At 37.7% G+C, this 17,478-nt stretch overlaps 1 protein-coding gene across 4 annotated transcripts in view; it reads left to right on the top strand.

Moving 5' to 3' along the window:
* stox2b (storkhead box 2b) overlaps nucleotides 1-17,478 on the top strand; it is an 86,712-nt gene that overhangs the window by 57,676 nt on the left and 11,558 nt on the right. For 3 of the 4 annotated variants that reach the window (XM_007253591.4, XM_022672017.2, XM_007253592.4), the window contains one exon: nucleotides 8,964-9,116. In XM_007253591.4, coding sequence (XP_007253653.2) covers nucleotides 8,964-9,116 — 153 coding nt within the window. Of the gene's footprint in view, nucleotides 1-393; nucleotides 517-8,963; nucleotides 9,117-17,478 lie in introns of those variants that run through there. The other variant, XM_007253593.4, reaches the window with a different exon arrangement.

Below are 17,478 nucleotides of genomic sequence, written 5' to 3'. Positions count from 1 at the left end.
ATATATATATATATATATATATATATATATATATATATATATATATATATATAGTAACATGCTTAGCAGATTAAAGGAGGCGAGCTAGATAACAAGGAAATGCTAGGGCAGGAAATGAAGGACAGAGGTGTAGAGATGGAGGGAAAAGGGGAAAGAGGCAGAGGGCGATCGAGAGAAAGGGTGAGCAAGAGAAAGATGGAGGGAAAAATGGCTTACTGAATAGGCTCCGGGTACTACTGGGAAGCGTTGCCATACCAACGGTGTGCTAAGGAAAGGGTCCGCCCACTAGCCTGAGTGTCAGTGGGCATTCCCGGAGTGAGCGGGCAGGGAGGGGAGGGAGGGGGAGAGGAGCAGTGTGAGCTCAGTCACAATGTGATTGGTCACACCTCCCCTGTCTTTGTGTGGACTGAGGCATGCTGGGTAAGAGAGCCCTGGCTGAATGCTCATTTGTCTGTGGAAGAGGCTGGAATACGCTGGGTTTGGATTAGGAGCTGGAGTCGTGGAGCAAGAGCAGAGGTAGAGTGTGTGTTCTGTGTTCTGGTGCGGTGCTGCGTGTGTATGTGTGCGTGTGTTTTTTCCCTGCGTTTTTGCGCTCAGGCTGCGTCGGGGAGGTGTAATGGGGACGGTGCGGCGTCGTGTCGTCAGAGTGAATCACAAAAGAAGGGGGTGGGGTTGGTGGAGGGATGCGTGGACAAAGAAGCCCCCTCTGAACGGGATTGTTTACTACGGCACCAGTGTCTCTACACGTCTACTATCACTCTATCAGCCCCTCGTTCATCTGTCTGTCTGTATGTATGGATGAAGGGACCTCTGAATGCTTGACGTGTGAGACTTGTGTCGGCAGATTCAGTGACGGCTCACTGCATCTGCTTTCACGCTCACACACTCGTGAACACACACATACACACCACATGCAGCTTTACAAACCCAGCTATGGAGGCCTCCTCTTGTACTCTTTTTTTCCTACATCTCTCTATCCCTTCTAGAGACCCTCTATTTGTACTGTGTATGAGAAAGACATAGATAGAGAGAAAGAGATAGATATAGAGAAAGATTTGTATGTGTGTGGGGGGGTTCCATGCCCTTCATTCCACGTTTCATGACGACTTTAGTCTCTGCCAGGTTTTGTGATGCAGTTGTTGTTGTCGTTTGTCGGAGGAGGGGTCCAGGGTGTTCTCCCCCTTTCAGAGACCATTGCAGCTGTGTTTTACCCCCCAAGACCCGGTCAGCTTCGGGGGAGGGAGGGGGCCACAGCCAGGGCAGGACAGGACGAACTGAAAATGTCTGCCTGACGCCCTCTCTCTGTATCTCTTCTCTTTCTGTGTAGTTTCATGCTCACACCCACAGTCTAATAACTGGATGTGTATTAAATCAGTTATAAACTGTAGAGATTGGAATTGAAGGGTTGAGTTTATAGGTGTGTGGGACAAAAAGAATGGTAAAAGTTATATAAGTTATATAACTTCTAATTATCATAGGATTATATTCAGACCCAATCATGTGTAGTGTAATTATACTATAATAGTGTTCTAAGAGTTCTGTAGTTCTTTCTGAACATTTTGAACACAAAAATATCAAACACTAACATTATATTCATTTTAACATAGCATCACTGTTTGAACCAAGCATGATTCCTCAATTTTTCATTTGTTTTTAGTTTTTTTATACAAGCACCAGTCATTAAGTCAAAATTTCTGATGAGTGAACCAATGGAAATGCTTTAAAAGGACTAAAATCTTTTTAAATTCTGGTCCATTGCATTTATAGAAGTCACTTAATAATAATAAACCAGGCATAGCCTCTTAACAACTGGCATACTTTTAAATATATGTTTTTAATTCTCTTACTCCCAAGTACATCTCTATTTTTGTTCATTTTTGAAGTTTATTTGTTTCAATCAATTCAAACATGTTTTGTATCAACTTTTGTATCAAACTTTTAAGATTAATTGACCAATGCTACAAAATACAGTGAAATAAAACATGTTTACATTAATTTCCATTAAAAGTTTAGAAGTTTTTGTTCCTTCTCCTGTGAAATGTTTAATTAAGTCAACAAATTTGAGTTAAACAGTAACAAACTGACATACATATGATCTAAAAATATTATTTATTTCACACAAAACATGACAACATTTTTTTTTTTTACAAAATGTTAATCTGGTATTTGTTTATTTCATGATGTATGGACCAATAGAATAGAAAATGTTCCAAACTGTTTTAAAATACAGTAGTTAAGTTTTTTTCTATTTCCTGTAAAATTACAATTTGCATACATAATGTTTTTTCCCTGACTGGATCAGTATGAACACAAATCACATAGTCAAGTACATTTACACACAGTTAAAACACAGTTCAATTAATATTTTATGTTCTGTTATAGAACTTTATTAATGCCGGAAGCAGATAGTATTAGTGAGAATAAAATAATTAATATGATCTTGTACTGTAACAACACTGTCCTGAAACAGCTGAACACACACACTGTGTGGTGAGATGTTAGCTGTGTGAGTGTTTGAGTAGCTTAAGTATGGTAGTCCACTTCTAGATGCTGAACTAAAAGAGTGAAGTGCTTCTTTAAAAATAGTTCTTTTTACAACTTTAATGTTGTTTTTAAGTAAAATGATTTAGGAAGCAATATAATAATAACATCTTTAACAATAGTTTAGTAATATACTCAGACTGAGTGGTTGTTCAGTATTCTGGACAATGTCTACTCCACTTTGTGTATCTGTATCTCTTTTTTTTTCCTTTTCCCTCTTCCTCGGATATCACTGCCGTCTCTGAAGGTGCTATGATTCGATTTTTCTGTGCTTTTTTAAGGTGGCTTTAGTTAACTTGGCTGATATTGCGTCAGAATTGAGTGGTGTGTTTGATCCTTGAATGGTCCGGGAGGCCAGATAGGATCTATATTTCTCTTTTGAAATCTTACTGTCTGAAAAGCTGTCAGATTTTATCATTCACATTCTAGAAAATCAAGTTAAGCATCTGTTAGTAGTTTCCACTAAGTTGTAATATATTAGCATATTTAACACCCTGGTGCCACAATCAAAAGTTCCTTCTGAGTATTGGAAAAGAAATGTTCAATATTTAGTCTTTTGAATTTGGGAGCTGTTTCAGTCAAGGACTATCATTTCAGTCATCTGCAAATGTTTGGACAAACCAAATTACCCTTTTGTTATTTACTTAGTTAATATAATTTAAGTGAACACATTTAGAAAAATAAGTGTAGTATTCCATTCTGCAGAGAATTTTAGAGCAGAGATTTTTTATGTTCAATATGGCAGCTCTGACAATATAGACCAATATATCTACAAAATATCAACTTTAAAGAAGATAAAAAAAAGTTTCTGTACTTCTGTAAAATGTACTTTATTAAGTATTTTATTTTTTAGGTCATTTTGGAGCTTTTCTGTTGATTCGTCTATCACAACATTTTGACAATATAAAAAATAAATACTTGGTTCAAAAGAGGAAAAACATGAAAAACAAACAAAAAAAGGAAAAGGTTTTATGTGACAGTAAGTAAATAAACAGTAGTCCTTGTAGCCCTTTTTAGTCCTTTGAATATGTGAGCTGTTTTATTTTGTTATCTTTCATTTGACAGTTTAGTTTATAGTAATATCTGTAATTTGTAAAATCTTTCACCATGTTTATTGTTGATTTTATGAGTAAATATAAGTGAACAAATCCAAACATTCAGTTAAAATATGACATTTGTCTGCACATACTGTTTCTTTGCTACTACTTAAACAATTTTTTTAACATAAAACATATCTACTAAAATGTGCCATAACTTTGGTAAGTGCCATTCCACATAGACTCCAAAAATCTCCAAAAATATCAGTTTTGCCTTAACTTGTTAAATATATAATATTTATTATTTTATTTCACAACATTTTAAAAGGGGCAAAAAACAACTTGAACCAAATGCAAACAAGGTCAAAATTGGCTAAAAGAAAATCCTCTAGGGACAATTGAACTATATATGTGATCTGACTGAGGATGCACAAAATGTATAAATGTTTTTTGTGTTATTTTGTATACATTTTCTTTACACAAAATATTTATTTATAGTGATTACTTCTGTTTGTTTCTTGTTGATATTGATATACATTTCTCTTGAACCCCCAGTCGTATGCTAATTGCAGCCAGCCAGGATTTTCAGAGTGAATATTATCTCTCTGTCTCTCTCTGTGTCTATTGTAATGCAGGGAGTTGGTATCATCCTCCTGTTGAATACAATCCCCGGCTTCACTCAGCTCAGAGCTCTGTCAGCCTGATCAAAGCCTGATCAAACAGTCAGAGACGGCAGAGAAAACAACCGCTCTGCACTGAGCTCAGCTGAATGGATCTGTTCTTGTGTGGCACAACACAGAATCAACTGATACATGCTGCTTTTCTCTCTGAGTGTTCCTGCTGTTATATTAGTCTCTTATTAGTGTCCTGTTATTTTCTTGGTGGGGCTAAACGCCACTCTGCTCAGAGTAGTTTGTATTGTTCTTTGTTTTAGTTGGACAGTCCCGCAGCCAAAACTGTCCAAATTACATAATGTGCTGGAATTCTTGACCATGTGCTTTACTACATGCTGAAACACTTATTTGTGGGTGAAGAGAACATAGTGGAACGTAGTGTTGGATTGAATGCAAACCTCTGCGATAAATTTTATACCACATTACTAATTAGTACACTGGAATGCCAAATGTCATGGGATATCAGTATGTACATTAATCATGAAGTGTTAGCTCTAAGGCTGTATATTAGCAAGTTCTTGATGATGCTAGTTGTATTAGGGTATAATAGTTATTCAATTTATTGTAAAATATTGTGATACTTTTTGAAAGATGATATATTGCAATTGTAACAAAAAGTAAAATTTGTTAGAGCTCAATATTAAAAAGCACAATGACCTGAATAAATTTGAGTGAAAAAAGTTTCTAACATTTTTCCAGTCAGAACAGTGGAATCTTAAGACAGAGTACAACACTGATATCTAGTCCACATTCAACAATGGCATGGACCACAAATCTTCAGCTATTACCACGTTTTACCATGAACGATATAGAGCAGCTAAGCTAGCTGGCTTTTTTTCAATTAGCGGCATGAATGGCTTATAAACATTATGTTTTTGGTAAATTGTTGTTATACAGCCTAAATGGTAGGATAATGTAATTACAGGCTGTATTTAATGGTAATTGCTTTCAGTTTAAATTAATTTTAGCTGTTAGGTGTAGTATTGAAAACATTGGGTCATTTTAGCTAGTGCTAAATAGCTAATTTTGCTAGCCCGACTCTGCAAGCCCGGTCAACAGCACCGCTAATGCCACCAACCTTACTTTCCAAACCCGGTCAACAGCGCCGCTAATGCCCCTAACCCGACTCTCCAAGCCCGGTCAACAGTGCTGTTAATTCCACTAGCCCAATGCTAGCATAACATGAAATAAGCATGAAGTGTCTGAAGAGACACACACTGTAACTTTTTGAAAAGAAATCGGTTGTTTGTATTTTGTTTACCTTTTTTGTTATGTTAATTTCCTTACATTACTTTGATGGACAGTATTGGGACATCCACTCAATTGTCCAGACAAAACTTCTGTGACGATTTGATTGCATCCAGTGACAAATGTTAGTGAGGTCCTGATGTTGGTTGATCTCCACCTCATCCCTAACTCATCTTAAAATTATTGGATGGAGTGAACACAGTTCCACTGTTCCAAAGATGAATGCTGGGGAGCTTGGTAACCCTCTAGCACATGCTGGGCATTGCGCATTATGCTTAAAGGTTCATGTTTATCTGCTAGAGAGAAACCTATTCTTTTGGCATTAGTGTAGCTGTGTGCGTTGGCACATCTGTGCCAGCAATGGGTGCAGGTTAAAAAGGTGAATGCATTGATTTCAAGGGGTGTCTGCCAAATCAGGTTTATGGAGACAATCTGTTTGCTCATTATTTTTTAATCTACTTCACTCCGCCCTTGTTGCCCTGATCGTACCACCCTCGGCGCACATGGACAGAAGTTTAGTGTGCTCACCGCTCACATGGGCGTTTTGGGCTAATCAGATTTGCCTTTCTCTGCAGTGGCCAGGACAGTGCATTAACCTGCTGTTTCTGTCCTCACTTCGCCTGTGTGAGAAGATTGACCAGGATCCTCAAAGCCAGGGTCCAGGTGCCAGGTCCTGTTGGCAGAGAATTGCTCATCCTGTGTGCTCGTTGGATGACGTTAGGGAATTTGTTTTTTGTCGTGATTGGACATTGTCACTGAGAATAGACACCGCTTGTATTGATATTGCGGAAAGAAATATACCCAATGTCTACATTTCAGAATTTACAGCATGGGCAGATACAGGGTCTTCCATATTTTTGGAACACAGACACATTTTCTAGCATACTGGAACAGACAAGATGTGCTGTACACCTTAGAAATCATTGTACTGTTCAGCAGTTACATCATCAATAAAGATCTGTGCACCATTACCTGTGTGTCCAAACCATGATGGTCCAACACAATGAAATTACTTGCCTACTGATTTTTTTTTGTGGATGGTAGCTTGGTGGTAAGAATATTTGTGTTTCCATGTTGGGGTCTTGGGTTCAAGTCCTTATCTGGGTGGAGTTTCTGTGTTTTCTCCAGGTACAGTTAAAAACATGTGTGTAAGAATTATTGTATATGTACAGGTGCTGGTCAACGAATTAGAATAATTTGAAATAGTGCAATCATGAAATTCTTTGAATGCATTTTTTGTGCAGAAAGCAAATCAGGTGTTCACCGCACCTGTCCTACTCGTTGGACTAATCACAGAACTCGTTACCTGGAAAAATAAATTGTTCAGCTGAGCTTTCCAAAAGGCCCATTTAGGCCATTTAACTGTGACACTGTTGTTTTATTTAATTAGAATAATGGAGAAACCGTTTCATTGAATTAGAATTAATGCTCGACTCGGCTTCAAATCTCGCGTTCCAGCAGTAAAACCGATGCTGAACAAGAAACAAATGGAGAAACGGTTGAAGTGGGCCAAAGAACACGGCGAGTGGACTGCTGAAGACTGGCAGAAAGTGGTCTTCAGTGACGAATCACGCTTCTGCATCTCCTTCGGTGACCAAGGTCCTCGTGTCTGGCGTCGTGGTGGCGAAACCTACAACCACGAGTGCGTGAAAAGATCCGTCAAGTTTCCCCAGAGCGTTATGGTCTGGGGATGCATGTCCGCTCGAGGTGTAGGGAAACTCTGCTTCCTCAAGAAGACTGTCAATGCTGCCGTATATCAAGATGTTCTGGAAACGTTCCTGATTCCGACTGTTGAGGAACAGTTCGGCGAAGAAGACTTCATATTTCAACAGGATCTTGCACCGGCTCATGCCGCAAAGTCGACCAAAGATTGAAAAACAGCTTGAAGTTTTGGCATGGCCGGCCAACTCGCCTGACCTCAATGTCATTGAAAACCTTTGGGCCATCGTCAAGCGGAAAATTCGCGACAGAAAGCCTACTACGCTGGACCAACTGAAGCAGAAAATCGCCACTGCCTGGGAAGCTGTGAGTGCGGAAACTTGCGACAAGCTGGTCAAATCGATGCCGCGGAGACTTCAGGCAGTCATACAAGCCAAGGGGGCAGCCACAAAATACTGAGAAAGTGATGATTGTAATTATAATAAAAATTATTCTAATTCAATGAAACGGTTTCTCCATTATTCTAATTCAATAAAACAACAGTGTCACAGTTAAATGGCCTAAATGGGCCTTTTGGAAAGCTCAGCTGAGCAAATTTTTTTCCAGGTAACGAGTTCTGTGATTAGTCTAACGAGTAGGACAGGTGAGGTGAACACCTGATTTGCTTTCTGCACAAAAAATGCATTCAAAGAATTTCATGATTGCACTATTTCAAATTATTCTAATTCGTTGACCAGCACCTGTATGTGTGCAAATGTGTGTATGTTTGTATGCCCTACAGTGGCACAGTTGTTTTTAGTTGAGGGTACGCTGCGTGCAGTTGGCTTCTATTTGTCACCAGTGTATGTTGGTTGAATAAATATGTTGGTTGTTGTAAACCTTCCAAGGTGCTATATAAGTGTAACTTTTATTCAAGCCCTATTTGAGCTAAATCAGTTTTACCTGGGAATGTGAAGTAAGTGATTACTGGCAACACCATGTATGAATCTGCAGTAACTATAGTTTTTATAAGTTTATTAATTTATAATTCTGGAGTAGACTATCTGTTGTATTTTATGGAACTTCCTCAATAGTATTAGACCTGCACATATTGATCTCCCAGTGGGATGATAAACGTGGTAATAGACAAAAGACACTTCTTTTTAGAACCAGAAAAGAAGGCCAAGCTCTAAAAAGGCTGGAATTGGCACACTTTCTTAATCCCAAAGTTCAGCACAGGACTACTCTGCAACACTTTTGGTGATGGCCTAATTAGAATGAGAATGAAACTGCAATATATCAAAGCACCTTTTGCAAGGCAGTACTATTTCTGTCTTGTTGGGTGACGTAAACTGGATGAGCTCATTTTAATATCTTATTATCCTAATTCTGCTTTTTGCCACTGGAGGTTGGTTTTATTTCATTTATTTGAACCTGTTTAATTTCTTTCTGAATGCTGAAATGAATGACCATGTTATGATGTTGCAGTCTGAGTGAGGGAAGCAGGTGAGGGTTCTTTGTGGAGCACGAACAGCCAAGAATGCACCTACATAAACTCAAACTAGTGTCGCAGTCCATCAGTTTCAGACTTGTGCAAAAGGGCTTTTTTACGTTACTGGTTTGAAACAATTACTGGAATGGGGTTGTAGACACTGTTGCACTAACACTAGGGTCCTCTAGACTCTACCATAGAATGCAAAAACATTTAACATAATGTTTTTCTTACAGATTTGAATTCCAACATACTCAACACACTTTCCTAAACCTGCTTTCTGATTTAATGTTGCTGAAGTTTGACCTCTGACCCTCTGTTTTTGTTCTGCAGGTGATGTGTCGCCTATCAGCATGTCTCCTATCAGTCAGTCCCAGTTCATTCCACTGGGAGAGATCCTGTGCCTGGCCATCTCGGCCATGAACTCTGCCCGCAAGACGGTCACACAGGAGACACTCATCGAGCACCTGGCAACATGCTTCCCAGGTACTGTATTGTTTTAATCATATGACACTCACTGCTTTATGAAAACAAAACACCAGAGCATTTATGTCAAAACTTAGGCCGGAATACAGCCACTGAAATATGCAAGTCGTATTTTTGCACTATAAGGCGCACTTAAAATCCTTTAATTTTCCCAAAAATCGTCAGTTATAATCTGTTGTTCCTTATAGATGAACTTTACCAGTCAGTTTGTAAGGAGCAGTAAAGCCAGTTAACTTAAGTGCAGCGTTTTTTACAGGAGTTTCCATTTATTTCTCAAGCAGTATTAGCATTAGCTGCTAACTGCGCTAGCTCTTTTGCCGTTCAGAGGTGAGTATTATTGGCCTCCAGCCTGCTGCTACTAAGTAAACTCCATTACCCGGTAACCACGCTAAGTGCTAGCTTTTCTCTGTTCAGATGTGAGTAATATCGGCCTGTAGTCTGCGTGTTTACCATTTTAAAACAAGCTATGTGGGATGAACTGCTAGCTAATATCACCCTGGCTTACCAGAACATTAGGGGTTCCTTAGTGTAGCGCTGTCGGGCAGTATTAGCCGCTAACCGCAGCTCGTTTGACTTGAAAAGAAAATGTTTTTATTTATTTATTTTTTAAGAATTACAGTGACCTGCTGAAATGAAAGAAAACCATGGCGACACCCCTGTTTCTTACTAGCATTGCATAATAGACCTTAAAATTTGGTGTGCCTTATAGTGCGAAAAATACGATAAGCCTGTGCTTAGACTGAATTGGAGTACACCACAATAGCTATAACATTGTGTCCTTAGATCAGTAATTGCTACAATTGGGCATCCCATTAAAGTACAGTAGTATTACAGGTACGTTAACCGTACACTGTTTGGCCGAAAGTATCCAGCCACACCTTCTAAATTATAAATTCACATTGTTTATCGTCATCCACCCTTTGCTGACACATGCTTTTAACACAGCTTTGCATTGTCTCCATTGAAAAGCATTGCCAACAGAATAAAACACTTTAGAGCACATGAGCCTGAGGTCACCATGCCCAATGTCAGGCATCGTCTAGAGGAATATAAAGCCCCCTTACATCGAGCTGTGTAGCAGTGGAACTGTGTTCTCTGGAGTGATGGAGCTTCATCCAATACCTTTGGCATTTGAGATCCAAAAGTGATCGTTCAACAACAGTATCACTAATGCAGTCAAATCCTCATTGCAATATACCAGCATCTAGAGGACAGCCTCCCCAGATCAGTAGAGGCTGTTGTTGCCTCTAGTGGGGAAGACTTTCTATCAGATGGTGATTTATTACGGTAAGAATTTGATTGCATTCAGCCATGAGAGCCTTAGCAAGATCATTGTAAATAGTAGTGGATAGTCATGATCTTGTGGATTAGTGCAAGCCTACGGATGTTTTATTCACTCTGGTTTGCACTCATTTACTACGTTTTACTCTGTATTCATCCTTGCTGTACCAAGTGAAGTGAAGTGAATTTAGAAACACTCTGGGCATAATACATAATGGTTTAGCGATTGCAGTGACCTCAGCTCTGTCGGCATTCTATAATTAGCCCGTTTGCACAGCATTTTGCACTAAATAACAGCTGCTCTCTCTGCTGGGGCTGCTGCGCTTGCTTTTAGACATATAGATTCACGGAGGCATAAATTATTTTGTGGTTTGTGAATGATATGGAAACTACAGGATTAACTGTAGGGTGTTTGACCAATGCAGAAGCATGTTAAAAATGCATAATTATTATTTCTATAAGCGGTTAGAAATGTGTTTTACGGTATCTTTGAATAAATGTAGGAACATATCCAATGGAATCATGTAAAGGAAAGGTTAACACAGTAGACACACTTACACTGTTAAGAAAAGGGATGTCATAGTTTGACATTTTCACTGACAGAGCTGCTTTTGCAATGTTATGATTAACATAGCTAATGATGAAATAAAGCTGTCGTGAGACATTTTCTACCTAGCTTTCGTTCCTTGTTAGCCTAATTAGTATGTGATTTATTTATATTTGAATTCTGATAAAGGCTATAAACGGTAAAATTATATTAAGGGTCAGTAATTGTCCTGTATTTTAAGGAGTGGGAAATGAGAAAGAAAGAGAAACACACACATTGCTGACACACATGTGCAAAACACCCACACATCTTGTCTAGTCCCTATAGAGCAGTAGTCTCTAAAGCAGATAAACATAAACCTTTTGACAAAAAGCCTAATGCTAGCTTTGGGCTAGAGGGGTATATATTGTAGATTTATATTTTTAATGTTTTACTACTTCATTACTTTATTACTTTTAAAAGGCCAACATATAAAACACAATAGTTTTATATAACATTGAAAAATAACAATGCAATTTGTTTATATTTTTTGTTTTTGAAGTGGGTGGTTGCAAATATGTGAGATTAACTTTTATATTCTATGTTGATTACACTAATTAAGGCAAGCGGAATAAGTTTCATACTGTCAAAATACTTTAACTATTTTTCCTAGATCTTAAAACTTTAAAACAGGACAATTTAAACCGTAACATAACAGGAGGGTTAAATATATTGGGGAGCAATTTCTTTTTATTGATTTTGAACAAACAGTCAAGTTTGGTTACAATTTGCTCCCATCCAAAGGTAGCAGTACAGCTTGAGTTGTGTAAATATTAGCATGTTGGATGTGTTTCCACAAATACACTCTATAGCTGTCTACCAACTGACACATTGGGCATTATTTTAGCAATCTATAGTCGAGCTGTCAAAAGTGCACTGAACAGCTTGATTTAGGGTGTGTCAGTGTGTGTTTGGTATCATGAGGATGCAAAAAATATGCCTTGCATTATTTGTAAAGGTGCAAAAGGGCATATACTAAATATCTTAATTAATCATGGGTGGGTTTTGGGCATAGCGTGAAAAAAAAAACAGTGTATCACTTGCTAGTCTCTTTAAGAGCCAGCTGCATTGTGATTTTAATGGCACAGCACTACTAAGTTTCTCAGTAGAGAAAACTGACCTGCGCGTTCACGCTTTAAAGGTTACTGCGGAGCGTCCTTGTGTATATGTCCTAGAGTGTATGTAATGGGTAACTGTTGTCAGGGTTTAAATCAGTCTGAAAAGCATTAGCAACTGTGTCATTGGACAGCTGAGTGGGATTATTGTGACATACTATTGTGACTTAATATTGTGATATTTAGTTTATATATCACATTATATATCTTGAAACTCGTTTTTATTCTTTAGCTTTTGACCCCAAATGAGAATTGATCTTGTTTTGGTAGGGTTTTTACTTTCTTATTTGTTTTATTAATTACTTTTTACTGTTATTTTTGCCATGTCTTATTATTTTAATGTTTGTTTAAGTTTTATAGTTATCTTTGTACAACAATTTGTTTTAGCTCTTGTTGTTTTTAAAGTGGTTAGTAAATAAAATTGAGTTGAGTTGAGATGTCATTTTATATGATTTCTTTTAACAAGTTCTCTAGAATTAAACTGAGCCTGTCTTTTTATATGACATCAGGATATGCTCAGAAAAGCATTAGAAACAGTGTCATTGGACAGCTGAGTTGGGGTGTACACAAGGCAAACCTACGTAGCCGGTCAGTCAACTGTTTATATCAGTCTGTGGCGCACCTGTGTTTTCCGTTGCCAAGATGGCAATAAGCCAGAAATGTACCTGAACACACCTCACTTCTAGACCACCACGCCTAAACTCCTAAACTCACTATTTTAACAGCACAGGTGCAAGTTGTGAAAATAGACTGTTGTCGGCTTGTCAGATAACAATGATCATCGCAACATGCCCTGTTCATGATGTAAGATAAGGCCCATTGCCTTCGTCTAATCTATCACTATCCATGATTTGCTGTTATAGTTCAGTCGATAGCTGACATGCTAACACATATCTCTTCACACAAACGCTTCTGCATATATGCTCCATATGGCAGCAGCTGTTACTTCCATACTTTAACAGTTCAAGATGAATACACATACTCTCACACCTCTATCTATATCACATTGTAAAAAGTCCAAAGGTTTACACTCGTATACTCACTGTTCGGCTGTGAGATCATTCTGAGGCAGGTGTGAGAGTGATTGTGAGGTGAGCAGAGATCAGCTGCTCAGAGAAGATTTAACAGTGTTAAGTAGACTGACTGCGGGGACATACACACACTGTAGCTCTGAACTGCAGACAGGCAGGTGAGGTAACTGTGGTCAGTATGGTGAAATATGGCATATTGTGACAAACTTAATCTTGTGATATTTAGTTTTTTATATGTGTTTTTACAAGTACTTTTTGTATCACATACAGCTGTTCAGTACAGCTATACTCTATATAAATATATATATAGGATATGCTCAAAAAAGCATTAGCAACTGTCTCATTAGACAGCTGAACTTGTGGGGGGAGTACAGAACTGCAAGTTCTACTACCATAACATGTGCCCAAGCTGGCTTGCGCTGTGGATAAGAGTCTGCTTAGAACACTATACATCTAAATGTTTGTTAACACCCCTTCTAATGAATGCATTCAGCTACCTTAAGTTGCACCCACTGACACAGATGTGTACATGCATGAGCATGCAACTAGGGGGTGCCATATCGTATTGTCAACCATAATATTGTTGTCATTTTTGGAATAATGATAAAATCCACATTGTGATAATAGTGGCATTTTTCTTGAAAGTCATCTTTTTGTTTAGCTGTTTACTGTGCTATTTTATGGGTGTTTTTTGCATAATTGTTTGTTTGCAGTTTATTTACATACACTAAAACTTTTTTGTTTTTTATTACATTGCATTATTTTGTAACATTATTATTATTATTTTATACAAAATCTTAGTTAATAACGATGTCTTGAAAAGGCATTGTTGTTTACAAAATAAACAAGATTATAGAGTAGGGGTGGGCTATATGGCCTTAAAAAATAATTTCCTCAATAAATATATCTCTTGGTGATATAAAAAATACACTACTGCAACAAAATAAAAATAAAAAATGTACTATTGCATACAATATGATATGGCACACCCCTAACTGAGATATTAAGCAATATAAGAATTTTGTCAAATTTGTAACAGAAATCAATGATCCAGAATGTCATGATACTAATAATGCACTCCAGATATCCAATCTTTATATATCCAGGATTAAAGTAAAATAAATGTTACTGGATAGATATAATCTGTCTCTGGTAGATATAATGGGAAATGAGAACAGTGTGAATTATTATTTTGCTTAAAACAACAAAAAGTAGTACCCTGATGTGATAATGAGGGGTGGGTGATGAGGCATAATATTTCAGGGTATAATATCGTTCATGATATTCAAAAATGTTGGCGATATCATTGCGTACGATACAATATGGCACACTCCTATTACAAAGTTTCTTTCAGTCTCTACTGAATGTTCGAAACAGTTATACTAACACAACTTTACCATTTATTTTGTTGCAGTTGAATGTTCCTGAAATTAATTAAATATTTTTCTGCCTTTTTTTATCACCAAAAATGTTGTTATTGCAGAGATATCTTAAAAAAATCAGCAAATATGTGGAATTGATTAGGCCAGTCTATGTTCTGTGTTATTTCCATCTACGGTTAAGGATTGTGGTTATAACCTAACCTAAAACATATGTGTAGGTCTGTTGTTTTGTGATGAGTAAGATGTGTTTTTTTTTTAACAATGACAAACACATTTTATCACTATTTTATTCCTCCCATATCACAAGCCTCGAAGTTTCACCAAGCACAAGCAATATAGCACTGAAATCCTTTAAAACATGTGAGCTGTATAACCCTAATTTAGTTAGCCAAGTGAAAACATTCCACACACTGGATTGTGCACGGAGAGAAGCCAGATGCAGAGACAGATGCAATGCTTCTGCTGGTGTTCTCTCTCTTTTAATAAAACAGTTGACATAATTAATCATTAACTGTATTCAGTGTTTTATGACCTTTTGTATTTGGACTGATTACACTGTGGGAAAGAGCTCTTAAATTCTGTGAGCCATATCAAGCACACACTTTTCTACTTTACAACTTCACTACTTATAAACTCAGAACTATGACACCAGTGATCTCACTGAAGATTTCCAATAATTAATGGATAGTGTTGCTGTTCTGTTCACACGTTGTGCTGTTAGTTCTCCTTCTGTTATATGTTTAGCTTTGGTTTGGTTCAGCTGGGGTTGACCGGTTACTTGTTTAAGGAAGTGAATGATGGAGAGAAAGGACATTTAGATCCCAGTTTACTTCCCATAGCTTTAGCTTTTTTTGTCTGCTGAGTTTGGATGTAGTGTCAAAAGAAAAGCTTTGGTCACAATTCATTGTTTACAATATTTATATTTTGTAGACTTCAAAGCCTGGAATGATTAGCTGCTTCCCAGTATCAACAAAAGCATATTGTCCAGAAGATGCTGTAGCATTTTACTGTTTTTTCTGGCTACTAGAGTTTACTAGAGTTTTCTCAAGTTTGTTTTGTGTATTTAAATGAAGACTGAGGATGTAATTCTGGTTCTGATGGATTATTCAGGATGTTGAATGAACAACACCCCACCTTAACTCATATCAAAAGTATTGGATGGAGCTCTATCATTCCAGTGAACACAGTTCCACTGCTCCACAGCTCAGTGATATGTTTCATCTTCACTTTGCAACAGTGGCTCACAGCCTTAATGAATAGTGTCTCTCGTATATGACTGAACATCAATTACGCCTTATCGATACAGCAAGCATGATGTAATTTCAGGAAACTCATTTCCAGGCCATAAAGATCACTGCTGGAGCAGTCCTCTACATAGTGTATACGCATACTATGAATGCTGTCTAGGCAGAGAACCAATGATACACTAAAGTCTTCTTTACCTTTGAACCATCACATTAGTATTAGACTAACATCTTGTTTCTTAAACAGCAGCATTACAGAATTAAGGACAAATATACTTAACTTTTGATGGACATCAGTGTAAAAAAAGAATTAATTCCACGTCATAATGGAGCATTTCTATGAATGTAAAGAACAGCTGCTATTAGTATTACATCAAATACAATTTTAATTTGCAGAGTACAAATTAGGATTTCTTGCTTTTATTTAGGTTTTAAATATCTTGCATAAACTTTAAAAATTAAGATAGTAAATAAATACCTGAGTATATGGCAATACAGACATCAGCAAAGTCTACTAAAGCCCTGTTCATCAAATGTGCCTGTTCCAGCCCCCGAGATCTACACATTCTAAAGGCTTCTAACTGATCTCAAATAGAAAATCGACTTAAATCATTCCTTGTCATTGGCGATACGTATGTACTGTTTAGGTGTGTTGAAGTGCGTTTCTGAAGAAGATTTGGCAGAACTATATCCAGAAAATTCCAACAGCAGTCAGAGAACTCTGCTCAGGGCTTGGGCTCTAGGAAACTTGGCCTTGCAATCAGACCTACCTTCTCTATTTCACTTTGCAGTGATAACATCAACATACTCCATTGTGGCATTATTTGTAGTACAAAAAGAAGCACGTTTGCTGGTGTCTCCCCTCTTGAGTGTACGCAGTTCTGAATGGTGCGTTACCCCATGCATTTTTCTGCAGTCGGGAGTGTTGCATCATGCTACGTTGGCTGTAAGCACCTCATGATGTAATAGAGGGTAAGAGCAGCATCGCTATGTGTATGCAGCAGAGCTGGAGACGAATGAACCAGACAGCCGGGGCAGACCCGGCGGTGCTATGTCTATATGCTGCGTTAAATGCACCCTATTTTAGGAACACTGAATGAGACAGTGGTAAAATAATGAATGAATAATTTAATGAACATTGTGCATGCTCATGTATAGGCATACTTGTACATACACTATATGGACAGAAGTATGACACCTGCTTATTTATGGTTTTGTCTAAAATGATTGGTCTATACTGTCTAGAAAATGGCTTTTTACTGGATTTTGGAGAATTGCTGAGGATTTGATTGCATTTAGTGATGAGCATTAGTGAAGCCAACATGTAAAATGATTACCACCCCACCTCATCCCCAACTGTTGGAGGCAGAATCACCATTCTAGAGAACACAAATCTACTACTCTATAGCTCTGTGCTGTAATCCAAGCCTAGTATTTTTGTGTGGTTCCTAAAGATTGATGCATATCGGTCTTATTCTTTTGCCAGTACATCTCTACATGGACTAGACAACCTCTGTGTGTGTGTGTGTGTGCATTTGCACATCTGTGTCAGCAATGGGTGCAACTTGCTAAATGCCATCAGTAAAAGGGGTGTGAACAAACATTTGGACAGTTAGTGTGTATATTTGCATGTATTCTGCAGTAATTTGTCATTTGCTCACTTCATGTAGGACCACACATTTTTATTTGTTTGTGAAGACTTTGTGAGGAAAATTAATGTTCT

This window comes from Astyanax mexicanus, chromosome 2 (genome assembly GCF_023375975.1).
Source record: "Astyanax mexicanus isolate ESR-SI-001 chromosome 2, AstMex3_surface, whole genome shotgun sequence".
Taxonomy (NCBI): Eukaryota; Metazoa; Chordata; class Actinopteri; order Characiformes; family Acestrorhamphidae; genus Astyanax; species Astyanax mexicanus.
The sequence above is the reverse complement of the archived record's forward strand: the minus strand, read 5'-3'. Positions and strand labels throughout refer to the sequence as shown.